Raw genomic sequence first — 23,499 nt, 5'->3', positions numbered from 1 at the left:
TCTAGTTATCCAACATCTTCTAGGTTTAGAAACAGAAGACCAGCGGCTGGTCACTAGCTTTCACTTGTAGAATGAACATAACTATCCGGGCCATCTATACCCAACAGAAAAGTTAAGATGACATGCTGAATTAATATGGGGTGCCTAACTTTAAGCTTCATACCTAGAACCACCATATTTTGCAATCAGCAGAGGCCCAAGGGATAACTTTTTCCCATAAAAATCTCCAAGCTGACTTCAAATTGTCTTTTGTTCTTATGAGTTTCTACATTTCCATGGAGATGAATAAGACAGCAAGCTAAATATGGGCATACAGACCAATGATCAACATATTGATCTCACATTTAACTTGAGGGCCTCTTTCATACTCATCAAAAACCTTACAAGAGAAAGACCAACAATACAAATTGAGGCACCCAAGTCTTACAGAAAGTTAAGCAGCCTATGCTCATATTCTGATTTCTTGTATTTTTTTAGTAGAGACAAGGTTTTGCCATGTTGGTCAGGCTGGTCTCAAACTCCTGACCTCAGGTGATCTGCCCGCCTTGGCCTCCCAAAGCACTGGAATTACAGGCATGAGCCACCATGCCTGGTTCATATTCTGATTTCAAAACTATCAAGCAGTTCATTATAGGACAGTGCCTCACATCAATAAGACAAACATACATGGCTGGGCGTGGTGGCTGACACCTGTAATCCCAGCACTTTTAGAGGTCAAGGTGGGCAGATCACGAGGGCAGGAGATCGAGACCATCCTGGCTAACATGGTGAAACCCCATCTCTACTAAAATACAAAAATTAGCCAAGCATGGTGGCGCACGCCTGTAGTCCCAGCTACTCAGGAGGCTGAGGCAGGAGAATCACTTGAACCCGGGAGTCAGAGGTTGCAGTGAGCCGAGACTGTGAGCCGAGATTGAGCCACTGCATGCCAGCCTGGCAAAAGAGCTAGACTCCATCTCCAAAAAACACAAAACAAACAAACACACATAGTAGGTGTAAGTCTGTTCAGTTTCAAAAAAAGGTAGAAATTTTTGATAACCAAACAGATCGGGCTGTGATGTTTTGGGCATTCCTCAAGCAAAAGGATAGCTTTTTTTTTTTTTGATATTGAGTCTCATTCTGTTGCCCAGGCTGAAGTACAGTGGCACAATCTCAGCTCACTGCAACCTCCGCCTCCTGCGATCAAGCGATTCTCCTTCCTCAACAGCTGGGATCACAGATGTGCGCCACCACTCCCAGCAATTTTTTGTGTTTTCAGTAGAGACGGGGTTTCACCATGTTGGCCACTCCTGACCTTAGGTGAGCCACCTGCCTCAGCCTCCTAAAGTGCTGGCATTACAGATGTAAGCTACCACGCCCAGCCTAGGATAGCTACTCTTCTATATCTAAAGGAGTGTATATGCACTGACTATAAAAATGAAGTTATCCATAAAACATTCCTTCTTAATAAAGTAAGGTAACAAACTTTAAAATATCAAGAAGACTTTGGCAACATTTGTCAAATTTAACAAGAAACTCTTCAGTGGGGGAATGATAACTACTTAACTGCTTTAGTACTTGAGATTAGATTTTTTAAAAATATGCAATTTCTGTATGTTTTGTGGATATTGTATAACTAACTAGGCAACCACCTAAAGTGCGTTGGCAAGAAGAAAAAAAAAAGTCCAGTAGAACAGGTAGTAGTTACATAAAAATTGGAATTTTGTTTTTAAAAAACTAATCTCTTCCACTAAAAATAAATATGGCTAAATGTTTTCATCATTTCTGGTAAGTATTAAAGGTATATTCTTATGGGAACTTTTGAAGGTAGGATCTTGCTCAGTTGCCCAGGCTGCAGTGCAGTGGCACGATCATGGCTCACTGCAACCTCAATCTCATGGACTCAAGATATTCTCCCACCTCCGCCTCCCCATAGAACCACAGGTGTGTGCCACCATGGCTGGCTAACTTTTAAAAACATTTTGTACAGATAGGGGTCTCGTTATGTTGCTCAAGCTGGTCTTGAGCCCCTGGCCTCAAGTGATCCTCCCACCTTGGCCTCCCAAAGTGCTGAGATTACAGGTGTGAGCCATTGTACGTGGCTGACACATGGATTTTAAATCTTTTTTATTTGGGGGTTTGTGAGGAAAAAATGGGTAAAAATCAAAGTCTTCAGAGGAAAAATCTGTAATGACCAGGAGGAGGGACAAGTGAAAGGATATTCCAAAAGCAGAATTTGGGCCACACAAGAGGCTTTATCCTACAATGTTTGACAAATTATCACTAAAGGATATCGTAAAAGCTACTGACATTACCAGTAGTTTATATACTGAAGATATACAATTGAGATTACTGTAAGCTCTCTTAACCCAATTATAAATTTCCAAAACTTCATACTCATTAATGATCAACTCTAAGATATTCACCAACAGCAAGCAGCAGGTAAATGGAATATTAGCATTTAGAAATTCAAAAGATAAAAAGGATTAAGCCCCAAGGTTCTACAAATAATACTTTACCAAACAAGATTATTAGTATAGGTCCATCTTATTAGAAAGTGAGGTGCCCAAATCCCCCACTTTATGGGAATCAAGCACACAATCCAGTTTACTTTCTTAGTTATCTTTGAACTGTACTGCAAATACTATATTCTTTAAACATATCCAACAGGCCTAAGAAGGTACATCTTACTTACAGGAGAAATTGTGTAAAAAAAGACTCAAATTTTAACATCAGATCCCCATATGTTCCTTATTCACTAACTAGAACTTCATAGACTACAGGGCTTATTCCCCTCAAACAGGATTCCAGATGGCTTGCACCCAGGTGCCAATGAGCAAGAGCATGGCTTGAAATTAAGCACTGATCCTGTGATCCAATGGAAACTTTGGCTAATTAATCTATGTGTTTTTGTTTTGTTTTGTTTTTGCTAACTTGCTCGTTCCAGATAGCCTGGAGAGCAATAGAAATGCTCAAAAATGTTCAAAGAATACTTGATGCTCAAAAAGTTCAATGCAACATGTGCATCAAGCCGACCTTCTTAAAGGTTAGTATGTTTTAAAAAAGAAAAGAAAAACAATCCAGCCATACTTTTGACTTTAAATGCGTACTAAAATTATCTATATAGCCAGGTTGCCTCCCAGAGTCAGTGCTTATCTGGAGCACACTAAGCTTCAGAAATCAAGTGCTTATCACTGGAAAAGCAGGAATATAATTTGAAAGGAGGTATCTGTAGCATCTCTAATTATGGATGTCCACAACCAAGGTCTTAAATGATTACCAGATACTACCGATTACAGATGGGAGAGCCTTATATAACCACCTCACCTGCCTCAGAAAGAACCAGGGGCACAGAGAGTTACGAAAGCAGCTTAAGCACCTACCAGCATATAGCGTAGAATAGCGCCAAGACCCAAGAAAAACTTACATGGTAACTTACATGGCGGTGGGGATAAGCCATTTCGATTTAAAGTGCCCCCCATTAACACAAAGTTCATCTCCTCAGCTGAACACTGAAAGACTTCAACATATCTGTCCTTCATGTTTTTTTTATGACACTTCTGTGCAGCCATAAATGCTCTGTCCGCAGACTTCATCTGGATAAAGGCATCTCCTGACGGGCGGCCCTGAGTGTGTGGGGGAAGAATAAAAACAAAAGGAGACTGTCTCCTTCAACAAGGAAATGGTTGCTTACAGAACATGCAAAGTGACAATCACCCATAATACAGATATTTCAGCCACAAAATCCGGGTGATGGTGTGGTCTGCTGGAACCTGACTTGCATTTCATCACCTGATCACCAGAATGACCAACAAAACCTTTAAGAAACGATTTTGAGATCTCATAGCTGAAAATGGGCCTTTTTCACTTCTGTTAATTAGTATCAGATTTACAAGGTTTTGAAAGGGTCTCCTTGTGATGACTGTGGTTTCAAAATATAGGATCGTATATTAGTTTTTATTCTCTGAGAAATTTGATTAAATCTCATTCAATTAAGAAAAGCTAGTAACAGAACCAGCACTGGAGTTTTAGGTACTCTCCTACAGGAAAATGAACAAACTGGTGTTCTTTTTGGCTCTCAGTTCATCACTGACCTGCCATATCCCTTTCACTCTTCCCTTATCCCTGAGGCCTAGGTTAGAATGTAGCTTGGGGGCAAGGAATTTGGGAGGTACAAGGCCCAGTGATGATTGGTGAGAGCTGTATGTATCATCAGCCTTGCTTGGGAGCCCTTCTCTCACTCCTTACAGCTCTACCTTCGTCAAACAGGTATTACCAATAGATATTTTCTATTAGTAATAGCTTGCTAAAATCCCCTATTTCAAACCAAGCCTGTAGATTTGTGTTCCACAGAGGTAGAACGCCTTAGTTTTACTGAGCATGAATGTTTTATGGGGGAGAAAAAGACATGATCAGCTTATAGGACTACTTTCTTATTTTATGGTTTTCTCAAAGGACTATGAAATTATTACCATGCAAGTTACCATTAGAGTTACCATACCAGGGAAACTAGCAACAACCCCAGCCCAAGGTGGAAACCTAACATCTTTAAGGCAGCTAAGAGTTTGCCCATCATCTAAGAACCTTTACCCATGTGTAATCGCAATAGGTCACATGAGTCAAAGAGAGACAAATACTGTTGTTAATCAAAGAGTAATGGCCTCTGGGTTATTAGAAGTGGTGACTCAATAAGAAACCAAATAATTCCCTGGTGATGCTTAAATGTGGGCAATTTTATTCATTAAAAACTCCTACCAGTGAAGCATGCTGAGGGTCAGATAACAAGTTGTATAATATTAATATTGACTGAAGATTTAGAATGAGCATGTGCTGATGCAGAAAACTGGTATAGAAGGCAAGGGCTCAGGATGGTTTTCTGATTCCTTGTATCCAATGGTACGTGCTTTCCAGTGAGACAAGATTACAGTTACGAAAGTGACCAAATCTCCAAGTGCAAAGGTGAGAAATTAGCAATTTAGGGGAAAAAAATTGAGTATTTTCAATATAAGCCTACATTCAATCCTTAATCCTCTGAAAACATTTTCAAAAATTAATATAGCTTTGCATTTAATAAAGAGTTCCAGGCTGGTTGCAGCGGCTCACGCCTGTAATCTCAGCACTTTGGGAGGCCGAGGTGGGTAGATCACCTGAGGTCAGGAGTTTGAGACCAGCCTGGCCAACATGGTGAAACCCTGTTTCCACTAAAAATACAAAAGTTAGCCGGGAATGGTGGTGGACACCTGTGATCCCAGCTACTCAGGAGGCTGAGGCAGGAGAAATGCTTGAACCCAGGAGGCAGAGGTTGCAGTGAGCAAGATCACACCATTGCACTCCAGCCTGGGCGACAGAGTGAGACTCTGTCTCAAAAAAAAAAAGAAAAAAAAAGTTCCAAAGGTTCAATTAGAAATACCTGTCTTGTGGGTTTGTAGAATTTTATGCTGCTTATGACAGCACAAGATACTGTTAATTTTCCAGCAAACATAATTTTCTTTAACCAAAAATTAGATGACAATAATCTAGGAAATACTTTACATTTGCATACAGAAGAATTCCGTTAGATTTTGATACAGGCTTCTCAGCAACTCATTCATTAATACATTTGAGAGCCTGTTATGATTCACACATACGGTTCTTTCTAGGTGGTGTGGATACAAGTCCTCAATGAGTTTGCTTGCTATTGAATGTAATTTGATGTCTAACATGTATATATTAAATATCAAATAAGCCATTTCTAGATAGTCTATGGATACAAAATATTCTGGAACAGGTATGCTTATTTGTTAAAATAAGCATCATCCATGATTGCTGTAACACTACAGCAGAGTTGCAGGGTTGAATAGCCAAAATAAGAAAAATTGTGTCAAGACTGATAATGTATGTGGTGCCTACTTGATGCTATTGATAATGTGATGGATATATGTGATGAAGGAATCAAAACTGAATTTGAATTATTATACTAATGATAGCATTATTTTCAGTTCATTCTAAAGACTTCTTGTATTTACAGTTAAGTCTTTCCTTAAAGACTTAGTGTGTAGCTGAGGACTATGTACTTTTTAATTAGATGTAAGTAATTTAAGACTAATTGTATTTATCAAAGACTAATTTTATCTAAATTTATCTAAGACTAATTTTATTTATCAAAGACTAATATCTAATATTAGATATTTCTAATAGATTATCTAATATCTAGTATTAGATATTCTCATATGTAGTGAGAAAAAGCGAACAAGTTTTCCACTAAGTATCTTTCTTACCTGGTGATTCAAAACCATGTGAACCCCATGAGTACGAATATCTGTGGCGAACTCCCCCAGGAAATCCAGGATGTCCTCAATTGTGGCTGCATAGGGAAGACCTCGAAGGCGTATACAGTCTCTAACATTTGTGGGGGGCACAAATTGCTGAGGTAGTACTGGAATAATGGGAGGGGTTGGAAGTGGAATGAGAGGGGCCGAGGAGAATCGATTCAGCACCTGTACTCAAAGCAAAACAGAAGTGATTTAGAGCTGTGCTACTCCCCCGCTTTCCGCAGATCAGCAAAGGCATCACTGGGAAGCTCGTCAGAAATGCAGAATCCAGCTCCACCCCAGACCTAATCAATATGACTCTTCATCTGAACTAAATCTTCAAGTGATTCAGAAGTACGTGCAAGTTTGAGAAGTGATGGAGAAAGGGATTCATGCATTTCAGCAGGGAAAGCATGATACTCATTTTTGTCAAATACACGGTGAGGCGTACAACACAAAACACTGAAACACTTAGTGTCTGCCTGTAACAACGTATCACTATCTATGAGGGACTATTATCCCTAAAGCTGCCGCTTTTATACAATTCTGAACATATCACTAAATATGGACTTTTGTAGCAATGCATTAGATATCATTTCACTAAGTATACACTATTCCCCTCATTACCTTCATACTCCACACCTCCAAACCCAAGAAATAGAGAACGACCCAGTAAAAGAATCACAGGCCAAAAACCACTCTGGATTATATTAAAATATAATGAATAATAGCACAAGACAGAATGGGTGGATATAAAGAACTGAAAAGAATCATTTCTTGACTATAAAGGTGAATAGTAATTTAGTTTCCCTGTGAATTTGAGACAGTGGTAAGACAAAAGATCTTGAATATCTTCTAGATTCACGGAATTCAGCTATCTTGGAAATGGATGGTGATAGGTCAGGCGAATTTCAGACAAAAGACTGCCCTTAGGCAACACTCATATTACAAGGCTCTTGTCCACTTTTGCCTCAGAGCATGCCAACTAGTCCATAATACTAGAAGTCCTCAGGCAAATGCCATCTGTGGCATCTCCAGGTTTTCTGAACAACTTAATCACTCTAGCCTTTAACATCCCATAAACTGACAATACAGAAGAATCAATGAACCCCTCCCCAAAACATGCACTAATTTCCCCATTCACACCTTGCTCAGTTGCTATCTGAGTAAGAGGGGACAAAAATCAAACAGCACCACCAGAGAAATGGCATGAAAAAGAGACAGGAAAACTTTAATAATAAATTATATAAACAGGGGCTGGGTGCGGTGGCTCACACCTGTAATCCCGGCACTTTGGGAGGCTGAGGCGGGCGGATCATGAGGTCAGGACATCAAGACCATTCTGGCTAACATGGTGACATCCCGACTCTACTGAAAGTACAGAAAAATTAGCTGGGCATGGTGGTGGGCGCCTGTAGTCCCAGCTACTTGAGAGGCTGAGGCAGGAGAATGGTGTGAACCCAAGAGGCAGAGCTTGCAGTGAGCCGAGATCGTGCCACGCACTCCAGCCTGAGCAACAGTGCAAGACTCCGTCTCAAAAAAAAAAAAGAAAAAGAAAAAGAAAAAAGAAATTATATCAACAATCCAGACGCAGCAAAAACATTAGAAGAACAAAAATAGAAAATTAGTGTAGTAATAGATAAACTCAGGACAGGAAATGGTGAAGCATCTCATGATACCTGACAATTAAGAGGTGCTCAAATATTTATTGAATAAAATGATTACTAGTAATGAAGAAAAAACAGTGGAAGAACCTATGACTAGTTCAAAACTTATTAAATACATCAGGAGGCATGGAGAAGTAGAGAGAACACACACCCAAAAGCAACTCATAGTAGAATCATAGAGAGGCAGCCTACTCTATTCCCAAACCAACACACAGTAGCCCAGGACCTGCAGTAGCTTATTCTAGGCCATGATTTCATAAAAGAAACTCTCCTTCCAAGTAAAGATCTGAATCCACATCTCTATCTAGTTTTTTCTCCTGGTTTGGGAAGAATGTGTGCCATGTTTGAAAACTCAAGCACATTTTAGAGATTCAGCACTTATGACATTTTCAAAAAGGTATAATTTTTTTTTTTTTTGGTGGGGGGAGACAAAGTCTTGCTTGGTCGCCCAGGCCGGAGTGCAGTGTGATCTCGGTTCACTGCAACCTCCGCCTCCCGGGTTCATGCGATTCTCCTGCCTCAGCCTCCCAAGTAGCTGGGACTAAAGGTGCACACTGCCACACCCAGCTAATTTTTTTTTTTTTGTATTTTCAGCAGAGATCGGGTTTCACCTTGTTGCCCAAGCTGGTTCTGAACTCCTGAGCTCAGGCAATCCGCCCGCCTCGGCCTCCCAAAGTGCTAGGATTACAAGCATGAGCCACTGCGCCTGGCCAGATTTAAATTTTAAACTGTAAGAATGTAGCTAGTTTAGGATTCAAGAGGACCAGTACAATGGAACACAAAAATAATTTAGAATTTCACCTATACTTATTCTAAGTACAAAAATCATTTTGGTATTCTAGTAGGTAAAAAGGTTCTTAACTTTGGACAATTATTTAAAATCACAACATAATGTGGGATGCAGAAGCTACACAAAACTCTGATGAACTCACAGAAATAAGTAAGTATCCTAAATACCTACAAAGCAGACCTGTGGAATCATTTGAATCACTATTCTACTATGGGACACAAATAGAGCAAGTTGGAAAAGCAGTCTATAACATTTCTGCTGCAAAGAAAAACTGATCCCTGAAGACATGTTCAGCTGGTGGCTGGTAAGTCAAGAACAGTTGAAAAGCTTGAGATTCTGTAAATGGTTTAATGCCTAGATCTCAGTACATGTTGAGGAAGTGATTGCCTCATTTTGTGCCTCAAAAATGCTGAAAGTAGCCAGGCGAGGTGGCTCACACCTGTAATTCCAGCAGTTTGGGAGCCCGAGGTGGGCGGATCACCTGAGGTCAGGAGTTCAAGAATAGCCTGGCTAACATGGTGAAACCCCATCTCCATTAAAAATTCAAAAATTAGCTGGGTATGGTGCCAGGCACCTGTAATCCCAGCTACTCAGGAGGCTGAGACAGGACAATTGCTTGAACTGGGGCAGGCGGAGGTTTCAGTGAGCCGAGAGTGCGCAACTGTACTCCAGCCTGGGCGACAGAGCGAAACTCTGTCATACACTTCTCACACACACACACACACACACACACACACACACACACACGTGCGGAAAGCTAGTAAAAACAGGGCAGTGCTCACCAGCAGGGTATGAAACTGATGAAGCCTTTTGGGAAATAACAGTTGGCAACACATTAAAAACCTTAAAAAGCTCACGTTCTATATCCAATGCTACAGAAATCAAACTGATGACAGTTCAAGAATTTTTTTTTTTTTTTTTTTTTTTGAGACGGAGTCTCGCTCTGTCGTCCAGGCTGGAGTGCAGTGGCTGGATCTTAGCTCACTGCAAGCTTCGCCTCCCGGGTTTTTACGCCATTCTCCTGCCTCAGCCTCCTGAGTAGCTGGGACTACAGGCGCCCGCCACCTCGCCCGGCTAGTTTTTTGTATTTTTTAGTAGAGATGGGGTTTCACCGTGTTAGCCAGGATGGTCTCGATCTTCTGACCTCGTGATCCACCCGTCTCGGCCTCCCAAAGTGCTGGGATTACAGGCTTGAGCCACCGCGCCCGGCCAGTTCAAGCATTTTACAAAGAAATTTCTTACAGTAGAAAAAGATCAATCTAAATGTACACCAGAGGAATTTCTAGATAAAGTATGCACTTCCATGAGATATTTAAAGATGAAACTTTTCAGACATGGGTAAACTTTCTTTTTTTTTTTGAGACGGAGTCTCGCTCTGTTGCCCAGGCTGGAGTGCGGTGGCCGGTTCTCAGCTCACTGCAAGCTCCGCCTCCCAGGTTTAGGCCACTCTCCTGCCTCAGCCTCCGAGTAGCTGGGACTACAGGCGCCCGCCACCTCGCCCGGCTAGGTTTTTTTTTTGGTATTTTTTAGTAGAGACGGGGTTTCACCGTGTTAGCCAGGATGGTCTCGATCTCCTGACCTCGTGATCCGCCCGTCTCGGCCTCCCAAAGTGCTGGGATTACAGGCTTGAGCCACAGCGCCCGGCCGTAAACTTTCAAGATACAGTTTTAAACCAGAACACAAAATTCCAGCTATAGCAGTATCCCATTTCTGTAAAAACACATAGTATGTTTTCTGTGTGTGTACAGGATAACAGTGGCTATCTCTTGGTTATAGAATCAAGACTATTTTCATGCAGTTACACTTTCAGTATTTTGCCAGTTTTATTTTAACATAATGAGTAATGTAGGACTGTTTTCAGAGATAAAGAACAGAAATCAGTGCAAAGGTACAACATACTCGTTTTTAAAACCAACCTGCTGAACTTCAGCTGCTGTGCTCCTGAAGAGTTCAATGTATCTTTTACCCAACAAGTCTTTATGCTTCCTTAACGCATTCTGTGCATATTCCTCACAAGCAAAGAGGACAAAAGCGTCCCCTGTTGGCCTACCATCTGGGTAGGTGACAAAGAGGATGCCTTCCTTTCCCCCAGTAATAGGGCAATGCTGTCCAAAGAAGGCCACCACTTCTTCAGCTGTGGCCGTGAAAGGGAGCCCCCGCATGCGGACAATGACTTGATTTTCCTTGGAAAGAAACTGGGCTACCTCATTGGAAGTACCTAGGGAAAACAAATATTAGGAAGCAGGGAGAGAAATAGTTAAGACATCAACTTTACCAATTTTAAAGTGATAAAAGCCCTGCCAATGTCTTGAGTTCATAATGAAGACCCACACTCCTATTGAATTCAAAATAGCATCCTAGAAATCAGAAGTTTCTCCTACTCCTCTCCTTCATAAAACATCCTTCTTAATTTAGGAAGCTGGCAACACAATAAAATCATGGGCCGATCACTAGTAAGTCATTGTGGTAGTTAAAGGCAGAATGCCTGGGTCCAATCTTGGTTTTACTGCTTACTAGGGCATAATCTTAGTCCAGTTCAATTCTGTGCCTTTTCTTGTCTGTAAGATTGCCTATGTCATAAATTATGAAAATTAAGTAGGGTAACAGATATAAAGCACTTTGGCTTTAAAAACAAAAATCTTTTCCTGATTATTTTTTCCCCCGCAAGAAAACCATCTGCAAGTAACTCAATTACTTTTTTTTTTTTTTTAATTAAGAAAAGTTCAAACACTCTTGAGTAAAAACAATAGTATAATGATTATATGGGGTACCTACTTTCTTTTTTGTTTTTTTGAGATGGAGTCTCGCTCTGTCGCCCAGGCTGGAGTGCAGTGGCCGGATCTCAGCTCACTGCAAGCTCCGCCTCCCGGGTTTATGCCATTCTCCTGCCTCAGCCTCCCGAGTAGCTGGGACTACAGGCGCCAGCCACCTCGCCCGGCTAGTTTTTTGTATTTTTTAGTAGAGACAGGGTTTCACCGTGTTACCCAGGATGGTCTCGATCTCCTGACCTCGTGATCCACCCGTCTCGGCCTCCCAAAGTGCTGAGATTACAGGCTTGAGCCACCGCGCCCGGCCCCTACTTTCAATATTGATCAACGTTCTGCCCAACATAAAACATTTTGTACAGTGTTGTCATATAGCAAATACTTAAATGTGTATCTTTGAAACTCGTACACTAGTAACATTTTCCCTAATAGCAAATTCTTCTTTGTGCTTCTTTTTTTTGAGACACAGTTTTGCTCTGTCTCCTAGGCTAGAGTGCCTCAGCTCACTGCAACCACCACCACACAGGTTCAAGTGATTCTCCTGCCTCAGCCTCCTGGAGTAGCTGGGATTACACACACACACACCCCTACACCTCTCCTGTATAATTTTTGTATTACTAGTAGAGATGGGATTTCCCCACATTGGCCAAGCTGGCCTTGAACTCTTGACCTCAAGTGATCCGCCTGCCTTGGCCTTCCAAAGAGCTGGGATTAAAAGCATGAGCCACCAAGCCCAGCCCCAATAGCAAATTCTTATCGCATTGCCCATATACAATGAAATCCCAGAAACGATATAAACATTAATTGAGTTTGCCATCTCCAAGTTGCAATGCATCTATCACAAAATGTCAGGATTTAGGTAAAACCACAGCAACTCCAAATATATTTGGCCCCAAACAATATCAAACATTGCTTGGGAACTCTGGAAATGCTCCTATAGTCCTGAATTTTGAAGCCTTAGAGTTTATCTAAAGATGAACTGGAGCAAAAATATACCAGCCAATTTTGTTAATAGGATGCTGCTCCTATAAGTTCTATAGCTGCAAAATTTTCACCCGGGCTATGTAATGCAGCAATACAAATGTTCTTTTACACAGTGAAAGTTATCTTCATATAATTTGGCAATAGGTGTCAAATGGCTGTTGAAAAGGTCCACAATTTTTTGATTCAGCTATCCTGCTTTTAGAGATTTATCCTAATGAGTGGTACACACAGAGATTTAAAAATATTTACCACAATATATTAGTCAAAAGTTGGAAATGAGTTCTAAATGCTCAACAGGGATATTTTATTTATTACAGACAGAATCTCGCTATGTTGCTCAGGCCATTCTCAAAATACACCAAGGCTCAAGCAATCCTCCCTGTCTCAGCCTCCCAAGTAGCTGGAATTACAGGCACAAGCCATGTGCCCAGCTCCAACAGGGATGTTTTAAAATATTATGGTACATATAATACTATGTAGCAATTAACATTTAAGAAAATTGAGTAATGTAGGATGTTCATAATACATTAAAAGGAAATTATAAAACAATATGAACGAGTAATAGAAACTTACAAATTAGATACATGTATAGAAAAAAATCAGACAAAAAGCACAGTGAATGTTTTATGCATCTGTTACTTCCTTTAAAGTTATTAATCACTAAATAACTGGATAAAAACCAAATCTGTTCCACCCTCTTTTTAACCGTATTACCATAAATATGTATCCAAAAATACTGTGAGACCCTAAACTACCATGTTTCTGGCGACTCATGTGTTAAGTTTAGAGAAAAATTAGAAGCACATGTGCAACAATTCCAGTTATTGCAGCATAGCTGTTTGAAAGCAGTTTTCTGACTCTTTTCAAGAATATCATTTCCTGGCCGGGCACAGTGGCTCAGGCCTGTAATCCCAGCACTTTGGGAGGCTGAGGCAGGAGGATCAATTTGAAGCCAGGGGTTCCAGACCAGCTTGGCCAACACGGTGAAACCCCGTCTCTATTAAAAATACAAAAAATTAGTCAGGCGTGGTGACACACACCTATAAGCCCAGATGTTTGGAGGCGGAGGCACAAGAACTGCTTGAGCCTGGGAGGTGGAGGTTGCAATGAGCTGAGATTGTGCCACTGCACTCTAGTCTGGGTGACAGAGCGAAACTCTGTTTCCAAAAAAACAAAACAAAACAACCTAGCCTTTCCATATGCATACAACTTCATATCACCTTTTCACCTTCGTATAGTACTATTTTTAATGGCTATTTAACTATAGTAGGTTGGCTGAAGCCTTAAGACAACTGTTATACATTAAGCTCACTGTTATTACTGGAAGCCTCTACTTCTGGGGAAGAAAATCTATTCCCATGTTCCATTAGAAAATAAAAACCAGGCCGGGCGCGGTGGCTCAAGCCTGTAATCCCAGCACTTTGGGAGGCCGAGACGGGCGGATCACGAGGTCAGGAAATTGAGACCATCCTGGCTAACACGGTGAAACCCCGTCTCTACTAAAAAAATACAAAAAACTAGCCGGGTGAGGTGGCTGGCGCCTGTAGTCCCAGCTACTCGGGAGGTTGAGGCAGGAGAATGGCGTGAACCCGGGAGGCGGAGCTTGCGGTGAGCTGAGATCCCCCCACTGCACTTCAGCCTGGGTGACAGAGCGAGACTCCATCTCAAAAAAAAAAATAAAAATAAAAATAAAAAATAAAAATAAAAACCATTCATGACCCTATTTATCCACTCTTGCTAAATTTAAGTATGCAAAATTTTTATATTCTTATTAACTAAAGCCACATTATATAAAAGGCACTTACCACCAGCAATTTTAAGAAAATCTTCACCTGTTGCTTTGTAAACCTGAGAAGAGACAGAGAAGTTAGTGTTTCTGAGCCTATGTTAATTCTCATTCGCGACGTCCAGGGGTTCAGGTTTTGAGGACATACCTCAATATACCGAGTCCCCATGTGATGTTTGTGCCTCTGTAGTGCTAGGTCTCGGTGCTCCTCACTTACAAACCTAACCAGAGCTTCTCCATTCCTTCGACCCTGAGCATTCAGACAAAGTGCTGCACCTCCCCTTTGAGAATGATAAAACAGCAAGTAGAAAAAAAAAATACAGTGAGAAAAAAAAAAAGATAGAGAATCCATTACCCCTTTCGGATTAAGTAAAATAGATATTGAAGAAAACCAACTTGGCAATATTGAGTCCTTTGAAGAATCTTGCAATATCTTGATCTGAAGACTGCCATGGTAAACCTCGTGCCCTGACTACGGTGTTATCATCAATAAGTTCCATCTTGCTGCTGTGGATGAAGCAAAACTTCAGGTTGCATGATAAATGCTAGCAACTTAGACACCTATTACCCCCTGCAAGACAACTGCCTAGTTACACAGGATGTATTATTTGATGTTCAGACTACCAACACTACTCGATTTTCCTTATAACCTCAAAAATTATGTGGGTACAGCTCAAAGTACTGTCTAGGTGGTTCATTATAGAAAGATGGCTGACTGTGTAGGCCCAACACAGCTAGCTCACTCAGCAAACCATCTATCTATCAAAGCTGAGGAAGGCCAGGCGTGGTGGCTCATGCCTGTAATCCCACCACTTTGGCAGGCTGAGGTAGGTGGATCACCCAAGGTCAGGAGTTCGCGACCAGCCTGGCCAACATGGTAAAATCCCATGTCTACTAAAATTACGAAGATTAGCCGGGCATGGTGGTGTACGCTTACAATCCCAGCTACGTGGGAGGCCGAGGCAGGAGAATCACTTGAACCTGGAAGGTGGAGGCTGCAGTGAGCTGAGATTGTGCCACTGCACTCGAGCCTGGGCAATAGAGTGAGACTCCATCTCAAAAAAAAAAAAAAAAGAAGAAGAAGAAATGTTTGCTTGGCACCCTCATGTCCTGAAAGTTCCTAGAACTCCAAAATATAGGTTTGAATTCATTCTCAAATCTAGCCAGTATACATGTGGGGTTTAAATCCAGTTTAGCAGCCGAATTTAGGATCAGAATAAAGCTGACAAGTAACCCGCAAGAGGAATATGTGTGCATGGTAGGAAGTCTGCCATTAAAATATCCCCCACATCAAACCAGGGAGCCATCCCAGAGAATGTCCATAGAAATGCCTGTGAGTTCCTATACCTTAATGACTCACTTGCAAATCACTTATTATATATTTTGACACTTTTGATGTCTCATCCCTCCTAAGTTCATATTTTCAGTTCTCTCAGGACATTTTCTTAATAAGTCACTTTCTTCACAACTAAATCGGCCTCAAAGTCTCTATGGGCAAAGCTGTCAGAAGTTTCTGTTCACTTCAGAGACCAAGCAAACACTCAATTCATTAGAGTGATTTACAAACAAACAGGTCTACCTGCGATCACTAACAGATACCACTTCATACTTCTCCCCAGTCATTTCCTTGGCTTTAAAGTAGAAACCTATATAGGCAGGCACAGTGGCTCACACCTGTAGTCCCAGCACTTTGGGAGGTCAAGGTGGGTGGATCACATGAGGCCAGGAGTTTGAGACCAGCCTGATCAACATGGCAAAACCCCATTCTCTACTAAAAATACAAAACTTAGCCAGGTGTGATGGCACACATGTGTAATCCCAGTTACTGGGGAGGCTGAGGCATGAGAATCGCTTGAACCCGGGAGGCGGAGGTTGCAGTGAGCAGAGATCACACCACGATATTCCAGCCTGGGCAACAGAGCAACAGTGTCTCGAAAATAAATAAATAAATAAATAAAGTACTTATAGAATGTATGTAAAATTTTATCTCAGTAAAAAGTGTGAACTCTATTAAAGCCTACAATTTCTCCTTTGGAAATTTTCTAAGTGAAAGATTGGATAGTTTGGGGAGACCAAAATAACAATCACGGATACGAGCATATAATATACTTCAGGTCAGGGTGGCTAAAGATGCCACTAAGTCATTACATTTTATTCCCAATATCCAAGCTCTAAGTAATACAACCTTCTTTTACAGATGACCTAACAGTGAGAAAGGATAGCTAAAAGGATTAGTAAAGTTTCTAAAATATGACAAGAATTAAGTGGCACAATACGAACAAAAACAAGTTAAAGGCCAGGTGCGGTGGCTCACACCTGTAATCCCAGCACTTTATGAGGTCAAGGCAGGCGGATCACGAGGTCAGGAGATCGAGACCATCCTGACTAACATGGTGAAACCACATCTCTACTAAAAACACAAAAAATTAGCCGGGTGTGGTGGCTGGTGCCTGTAGTCCCAGCTACTCGGAGGCTGAGGCAGAATGGCGTGAACCTGGGAGGCGGAGCTTGTAGTGAGCCGAAATCATGCCACTGCACTCCAGCCTGGGCAACAGAGCGAGACTCTGTCCCAAACAAAACAAAACAAACAAAAACAAGTTAAAAAGCTCAAATAAATAGTACTCGAGCACTTACCAAGTCCCACTTTCAAACTTGTAATTCACTCTCTCTGGATCTGAAAACCTGTGATCTAAAAATGAGAACATGCAAGTCATCATTTAGTGATTAGGGAGACAAAGTTGCATGAGGAAATTTGAGTATAGGTAAGAGAAAAATAGTACGAATTCTGGGACTGCACTACTATAAAAGCAATACTTACTATAAGGCTCTGAAATCATTGCTAAAATTATATTCCCCATATCTTCAACTTGAGAGGCTCCATATCGAGAGACTGAACTATTCTTCTCAAAATTTAAATCTGTGAGATTAAGTTAAGGAAACACTTTGGAAAGGTAAAATCAGGTTACTTCTAAATCAAAATTAAACCTATACCAAGCCAAGAGAGGGAAGATGGATCTAGCTGAGCTTCCTTTAGAAATCTCAAAATGGGCCAGGCACGGTGGCTCAGGCCTGTAATCCCAGCACTTTGGGAGGCCAAGGCGGGTGGATCACGAGGTCAGGAGATCGAGACCATCCTGGCTAACACAGTGAAACCCCGTCTCTACCAAAAATACAAAAAATTAGCTGGGCGTGGTGGCGGGCACCTGTAGTCCTAGCTACTCCGGAGGCTGAGGCAGGAGAATGGCATGAACCCGGGAGGCGGAGTTTGCAGTGAGCTGAGATCGCACCACTACACTCCAGCCTGGACGACGGAGTGAGACTCCGTCTCAAAAAAAAAAAAAAAAAAGAAATCTCAGAATGGATGCCTCCCACTCCCATCAGTCAGTCATTCAACTTAGCCTCCAACTGCCCTTTTGGGTAAAAGAGCCAAATCAATCCAGTCCTGAGATATTACCAGGAATACGACTTTTATCTATCCAGTTGTAGCAAATGAATACTGAGCATTTTCGTTTTGAATCAAAGTATGCAAGAAAGTTAATTAGAATATTTAATTCTCTGAAGCTGTAAAGCACACACAAGGCAATGACCATGCCAATTTCAAGATATGGTGACATTATCAATACAAGGTATGAAATGACTTTTTTTGACCTAATGTTTGAGATGGACACCACAGATTACTGATGTGACATTACTTCCACATTGCCACTTTTGCTTAGAAATTCCATTATAGAACACTTTTGGAGCCCTGTAGGATAGTCCGCCTTTGATGACAGCAGATGCTAGTTCTAGACAGCAAATTTTGGAAACAATTCAAGCCCTCAGAGTCAACACAGGCCAATGTGCTTCTTTACCAAAAGTATACTCTTCAAAACACATTGCTCGAACTTGGTTTGAGGGTGAAACCAGGAATTCACATGAAGTTTTATGAGTCTCTCTAAAATACGGATGTGTTTCCATCAAATAGAGGCATACCTTGAAAATATGGTAGGCTTGGTTCTAGAGCACTGTATTAAAGTGAATATCACAATAAAGCAAGTCACACAATTTTGTGGGTTTCCCACTACATATAAAAGTTATGTTTTGACTGTACTAAGTGTTCAACAGCATTATGTCTTTTAAAAAATGTACATGCCTTAATTCAAAAATACCTTGTTGCAGACGGGCACAGTGGCTCACACCTGTAATCCCAGTACTTTGGGATGCCAAAGCGGGAGGATCACTTGAGACCAGGAGTTTGAGACCAAGCCTGGCCAATATGGTGAAACCCCATCTCTACTAAAAATACAAAAATTAGCCAGGCGTGGTGGTGCATGCCTGTAATCCCGGCTACTCACGAGGCTGAGGCAAGAGAATCGCTTAAACCCAGGAGGTGGCGGTTGTAGTGAGCTGAGAACACCCCACAGCACTCCCACCTGGGCGAGAGGTAGACTGTGTCTCCAAAAATAAAAAACAACATAACAACTTTGTTGCTAAACATGTTATTCATCTGAGCCCTCAGTGAGTCACCTAGATGTTGATGGCTGCTGATGGATCAGGGTGATGGTTGCTAAACGTTGGGGTGGCTGTGGCAATTTCCGAAAATAAGACAACGATGAAGTTTGCCACATCCATTGCCCCTTCCTTTCATCAAAGATTCCTTGGTAGCCTGTGATGCTGTTTGAGGGCACAGGCAGAGTTGACTTAGTGTAATACTTGGTTTTCTTTGTTGTTGTTTTTTTATTTTTTTGATAGTCTTGCTCTCTCGCCCAGGCTGGAGTGCAGTGGCATGACCTCAGCTCACTGCAACCTCTACCTCAGCCTCCCAAGCAGGTGGGATTACAGGCACGCATCACCATACCCAGATAATTTTTTATTTTTAGAGATGGGGTTTCACCATGTTGGCCAGGATGGTCTTGAACTCCTGACCTCAGCTGATCCACCCACCTCAGCATCCCAAAGTGATGGGATTATAGGCATAAGCCACTACACCCGGCCTCATTTTTGTATTTTTCAGTAGAGATGAGGTTTCACCATGTTGGCCAGCCTGGTCTTGAACTCCTGGCTTCAAATGATCTACCTACCTCGGTCTCCCAAAGTGCTGGGATTACAGACATGAGTTGCCACACCTGGTCAATTTAGCATAATTCTTCAGAACTCTAGGATTTTTAGAATGGTTAATGAGCGTTAGCTTCAACTTAAAGTCACCAGCTACATTAGCCTATAACAAGAGAATCAACTTTTGAAGCAAGGCATTGATTTATCCTCTCTAGCTATGTTAGTCCAGGATGGCATCATCTTCTAACAGAAGGTTGTTTCTAGTACATTGAAAATCTGCTGTTTAGTGTAGCTACCTTCATCAGTTAGCTAAATCTTCTGGGTAACTCACTGCAACTTCTCCATAAGCATTTTCTGCTTCACTTTGAATTATGTCGTAGAGATGACTTATTTCCTTCAATTTCATAAACCAATCTCTGCTAGCTTTTCTTCTGCAGCTTCCTCACTTTTCTCAGCCTTCATAGAAGTGAAAAGACTTAGGGCCTTACTCTAGATTGCACTTTGGCTTAAGGGAATGTTGTAGCTAGTTTGATCTATCCAGACCACTCACACTTTCTCCATATCATAGCAATAAGTATATTCCATTCAAATTACACTTTCCTGTCTTCTATAAATGACAAGTGGGACCCAGCCTTCTCATCTTTGCTCAGGTTAATACCCTATAATGTTTTGCTTTCTTATCGTTCATATATTCACGGGAATCTTCAAGAAATTTTCCTTTATGCAACTTGGCAAATCATCTGGTACAAAAGGCCTGGCTTTTGGCCTACTTTAGCTTTTGACGTGTCTTCCTGACTAAGCTTAATCATGTCTAGCTTTTGATTTAAAGTGAGAGATATGCAACTCTTACTTTCACTTGAATGCTTAGATGCTACTGTAGGGTTAATTGGCTTAATTTCAATATTGTGTTTCAGGGAATAGGGAGTCCCAAGGAGAGGGAGAGAGAAGGGGTAACTACCAGTTGGAGCAGCCGAACACACACAACATTGACCAATTAAGTTTGCCACCTAATATGGCCCTGCTTTGCTGGCCCCAAAACAATTACACCAGTAACAAAGACCAGTGATTACAGATCGCCACAACAGAATAATGACAACGTTTGAAAGGTGACAGAGAGACAAGTGAGCAAATGTTGTTGGAAAAATGGTGGCAATAGACTTGCTGAATGCAGAGTTGCTACAAACCTTTCATTTTCTTTTTTTTTTTTTTTAAATAAAACAAAACTGGGCAGACACGGTGGCTCATGCCTGTGATCCCAGCACTTTGGGAGGCCGAGGTGGGAGGATCACTTGAACACAGGAGTTCAAGACCAGCCTGAGATATTAAGTCCTCATCTCTACAAAATAACAAATTGGCCTGTCATTGCAGCTACTCAGGAGGCTGAGGTGGGAGGATCGCTTGAGCCTGGGAGGTCAAGAAGTACACCACTGCACTCCAGCCTGGGTGACAGAGCGAGATCCTGTCTCAAAAATAAAAAAAAGACAATACAACAACTGTGAAGCGCAATAAAGTAAAGCACACTAAAACAAGGTGCACCTGTGTGAGCAGACGCTAATGTGCCCCACAAAACCTAACATTGACTTTCTAGCCCTTTATAGCAAAAGGTTATTGACCTCTGACCTATTACAGAAGAATGGAGATAACAAAAAGATGGCCAGATAAAAAGGATGCCACAGGAATGTCTGTCAATCAATCTCAAAACAGAATATGGGGAAAATTTAGATTTGAAAGGAGTATAAAAGTATATTCCATTCAAATTAAGCTTTCCTCTCATCTATTAATGGCAGGATTACCTAGCCTTCTCAACATTGCTCAGGTACCACCCTATAAGGAAAGCACTCTTATCTTAATCCCCGAACCAAACTAGGCCACAAATGACCCACCAAAACTGTTCTTGGCCACAATCGTCAATTTAAGAGTTCATTAGATACTATTCTTATAGTGTTATGCTATCTTCTTGACCGTCTTAACATTTCCTGGGTGTAGGCCCCCATCTTCCTCTGATCTCTTTCCATCTATCACCATCTCCATAGCTTCCAAGGATCTACTGACTTAAATGGTGGCATTTATCGGACACTATTTTGTGCCAACTACTCCCTATTTCTTCCAATTCTCATAATAACCCTGACAGATAGATTATAGCAAAACCAAACAGTTGTAGAAACTAACTAAGGCTGGGCATGGTGGCTCCCAGCACTTTGTGAGGCCGAGGTGGGTGGATCACTTGGAGGTCAGGAGTTTGAGATCAGCCTGGCCAACATGGTGAACCTCTGTCTCCACTAAAAATACAAAAATTAGCTGGATGTGGTGGTGCATGCCTGTAATCCCAGCTACTCAGGAGACTGAGGCACAAGAATCGCTTGAACCTGGGAGGCAGAGGTTGCAGTGAACAGAGATCGTGGCCACTGCACTCCAGCCTGGGTGACAGAGCAAGACTCCATCTCAAACAAACCACTGGGACTGTGATGTTCAGTAGTTCACCCACCAGTCACCTGGTTGCTGGGTAATGGAGGTGGGATTACACGACAGCTATGATTTGACTATTGAGCAATAGTGTGTGAGAAGTTTTATAAATTCATAGATAAAAGTCAACGAAAGCAGACAGAGATCAAAAGTAAAAATGGAAAGCATTCCTGCCTGGTTAAAAATAGACTTGTAGATGAAGAATCATTTTAATGAATTCTACTTTTTAACTAAGAATATGTTCTTGACATTTGGCTACCTTGGTGCCACATAACACGTCCCAACACGTCTCCCTTTGAGCCATCACAACCAGGATCAGCGGCGCTAAGCTGTGTAACAACTTGTAAGTCACCCAACCTCCTGAATGCCCAAGCCATCTCCTTACACACACACACACACACACACACACAGCCTCAGTAGGCCAGTTTCTTCAATCTATGATCCTTAGCATCACTGAAAACGAGAGAGGAATGAGAAAACAAGTTTTAGTAGTAATTCTTTCCCCTATCAATTTATAAGTATATATTGAATTACTTGCTGCACGTCTGATCTTGAGGGAAGGAAAGATGAGTCTGTGCCTCCTGATTTATAGCTCCTCATGCAACTTACTCATTCTGCCCTCAAGGCAGCCACAACAGTACAAACAGGCTTAGCCAGCTTTACAAATGAGAAATGCCTCAAGGAAATGAGGAAGGGTACAGGCAGAGGTGGTGGGAACAAAACTCATCATTTCAGGCTGCAACTGAGCAAGTAAAACTTTATATGCATGTTAGAGGAATCTAGAGAGACTTGGTCTATATATTAACAGGAGGGACACATTCCTTATGACCACCACTGGTGAAACAGGCTTGAGGATTTAATTCACACTTGCATTAGCTGAGGATATAATTCAGAGAGAAATTTTATGAAGTTTATCAATATTAGCTTATCTACTTAAAAAAGTTATCCTTCCCAGCTACCTAAAATTGGTCACATCTGGTTTCAGAACATCCAATTTTTACTTGTAAATAATATCTTTTCAAACTAAGTTTTAAATAAGGTGATACATTAACTCAGACAAGTTTAAACTATTTTATAATTACTCCAATTCGAAGTTTCATCTGAAAGCTGTTTTCCCTTGCCACAGAACCCTCACAAGACGTTAAGTCCATTCTTATGGTTTACTTTCATTTACTGTACAGTAACACAATTTCATGTCGACAGGCTTATAATACCTGTGCTAACGAACAAAGGAGTAGCTGACAAAACATAGCAAGAAAAAAGAGAAAAGTTGATTAGTCTTCCATCTAAAAACTGAATTTTCTAAAATCATGTGATAGAGATGTTATTCTTAAAAGAGTTGCCTTTATGGGCCGGGCGCGGTGGCTCACGCATGTAATCCCAGCACTTTGGGAGGCCGAAGGGGGCGGATCACGCGGTCAGGAGATCGAGACCATCCTGGCTAATACGGTGAAACCCTCATCTCTATTAGCCGGGCGGGGTGGCGGGGGGGCCTGTAGCCACAGCTACTCAGGAGGCTGAGGCAGGAGAATGGCATGAACTCGGGAGGCGGAGCTTGCAGTGAGCCGAGATAGCGCCACTGCACTCCAGCCTGGGTGACAGTGAGACTCCGTCTCAAAAAAAAAAAAAAAAGAGTTGTCCTTTTTATTTTTATTTTTATTTTTGAGACTAGGGTCCTGTTATGTTGCCTAGGCTGGAGGGCGGTGGCTATTCATAGGTGTGATCCCACTACTGATCAGCA

The 23,499-nt window shown here is 41.6% G+C and overlaps 1 protein-coding gene across 5 annotated transcripts in view; it reads right to left on the bottom strand.

Annotated features, from left to right (window-relative positions):
* ESRP1 (epithelial splicing regulatory protein 1) overlaps positions 1–23,499 on the bottom strand; it is a 70,334-nt gene that overhangs the window by 31,552 nt on the left and 15,283 nt on the right. For 3 of the 5 annotated variants that reach the window (XM_023222890.3, XM_023222889.2, XM_023222892.2), the window contains exons 5-12: positions 17,080–17,178; positions 16,896–16,950; positions 14,658–14,768; positions 14,410–14,542; positions 14,281–14,323; positions 10,643–10,944; positions 6,237–6,455; positions 3,419–3,605 (exon numbers count right to left, since the gene is read on the bottom strand). In XM_023222890.3, the coding sequence (XP_023078658.1) occupies positions 3,419–3,605; positions 6,237–6,455; positions 10,643–10,944; positions 14,281–14,323; positions 14,410–14,542; positions 14,658–14,768; positions 16,896–16,950; positions 17,080–17,178 (1,149 nt within the window). Of the gene's footprint in view, positions 1–3,406; positions 3,606–6,236; positions 6,456–10,642; positions 10,945–14,280; positions 14,324–14,409; positions 14,543–14,657; positions 14,769–16,895; positions 16,951–17,079; positions 17,179–23,499 lie in introns of all 5 variants that reach the window. The other 2 variants (XM_023222891.3, XM_023222888.3) reach the window with 1 other exon arrangement.

The sequence above is a fragment of the Piliocolobus tephrosceles genome, chromosome 7 (assembly GCF_002776525.5).
Source record: "Piliocolobus tephrosceles isolate RC106 chromosome 7, ASM277652v3, whole genome shotgun sequence".
Taxonomy (NCBI): Eukaryota; Metazoa; Chordata; class Mammalia; order Primates; family Cercopithecidae; genus Piliocolobus; species Piliocolobus tephrosceles.
Note: the sequence above shows the minus strand (reverse complement) of the source record. Positions and strands in the feature narration are given on the sequence as shown.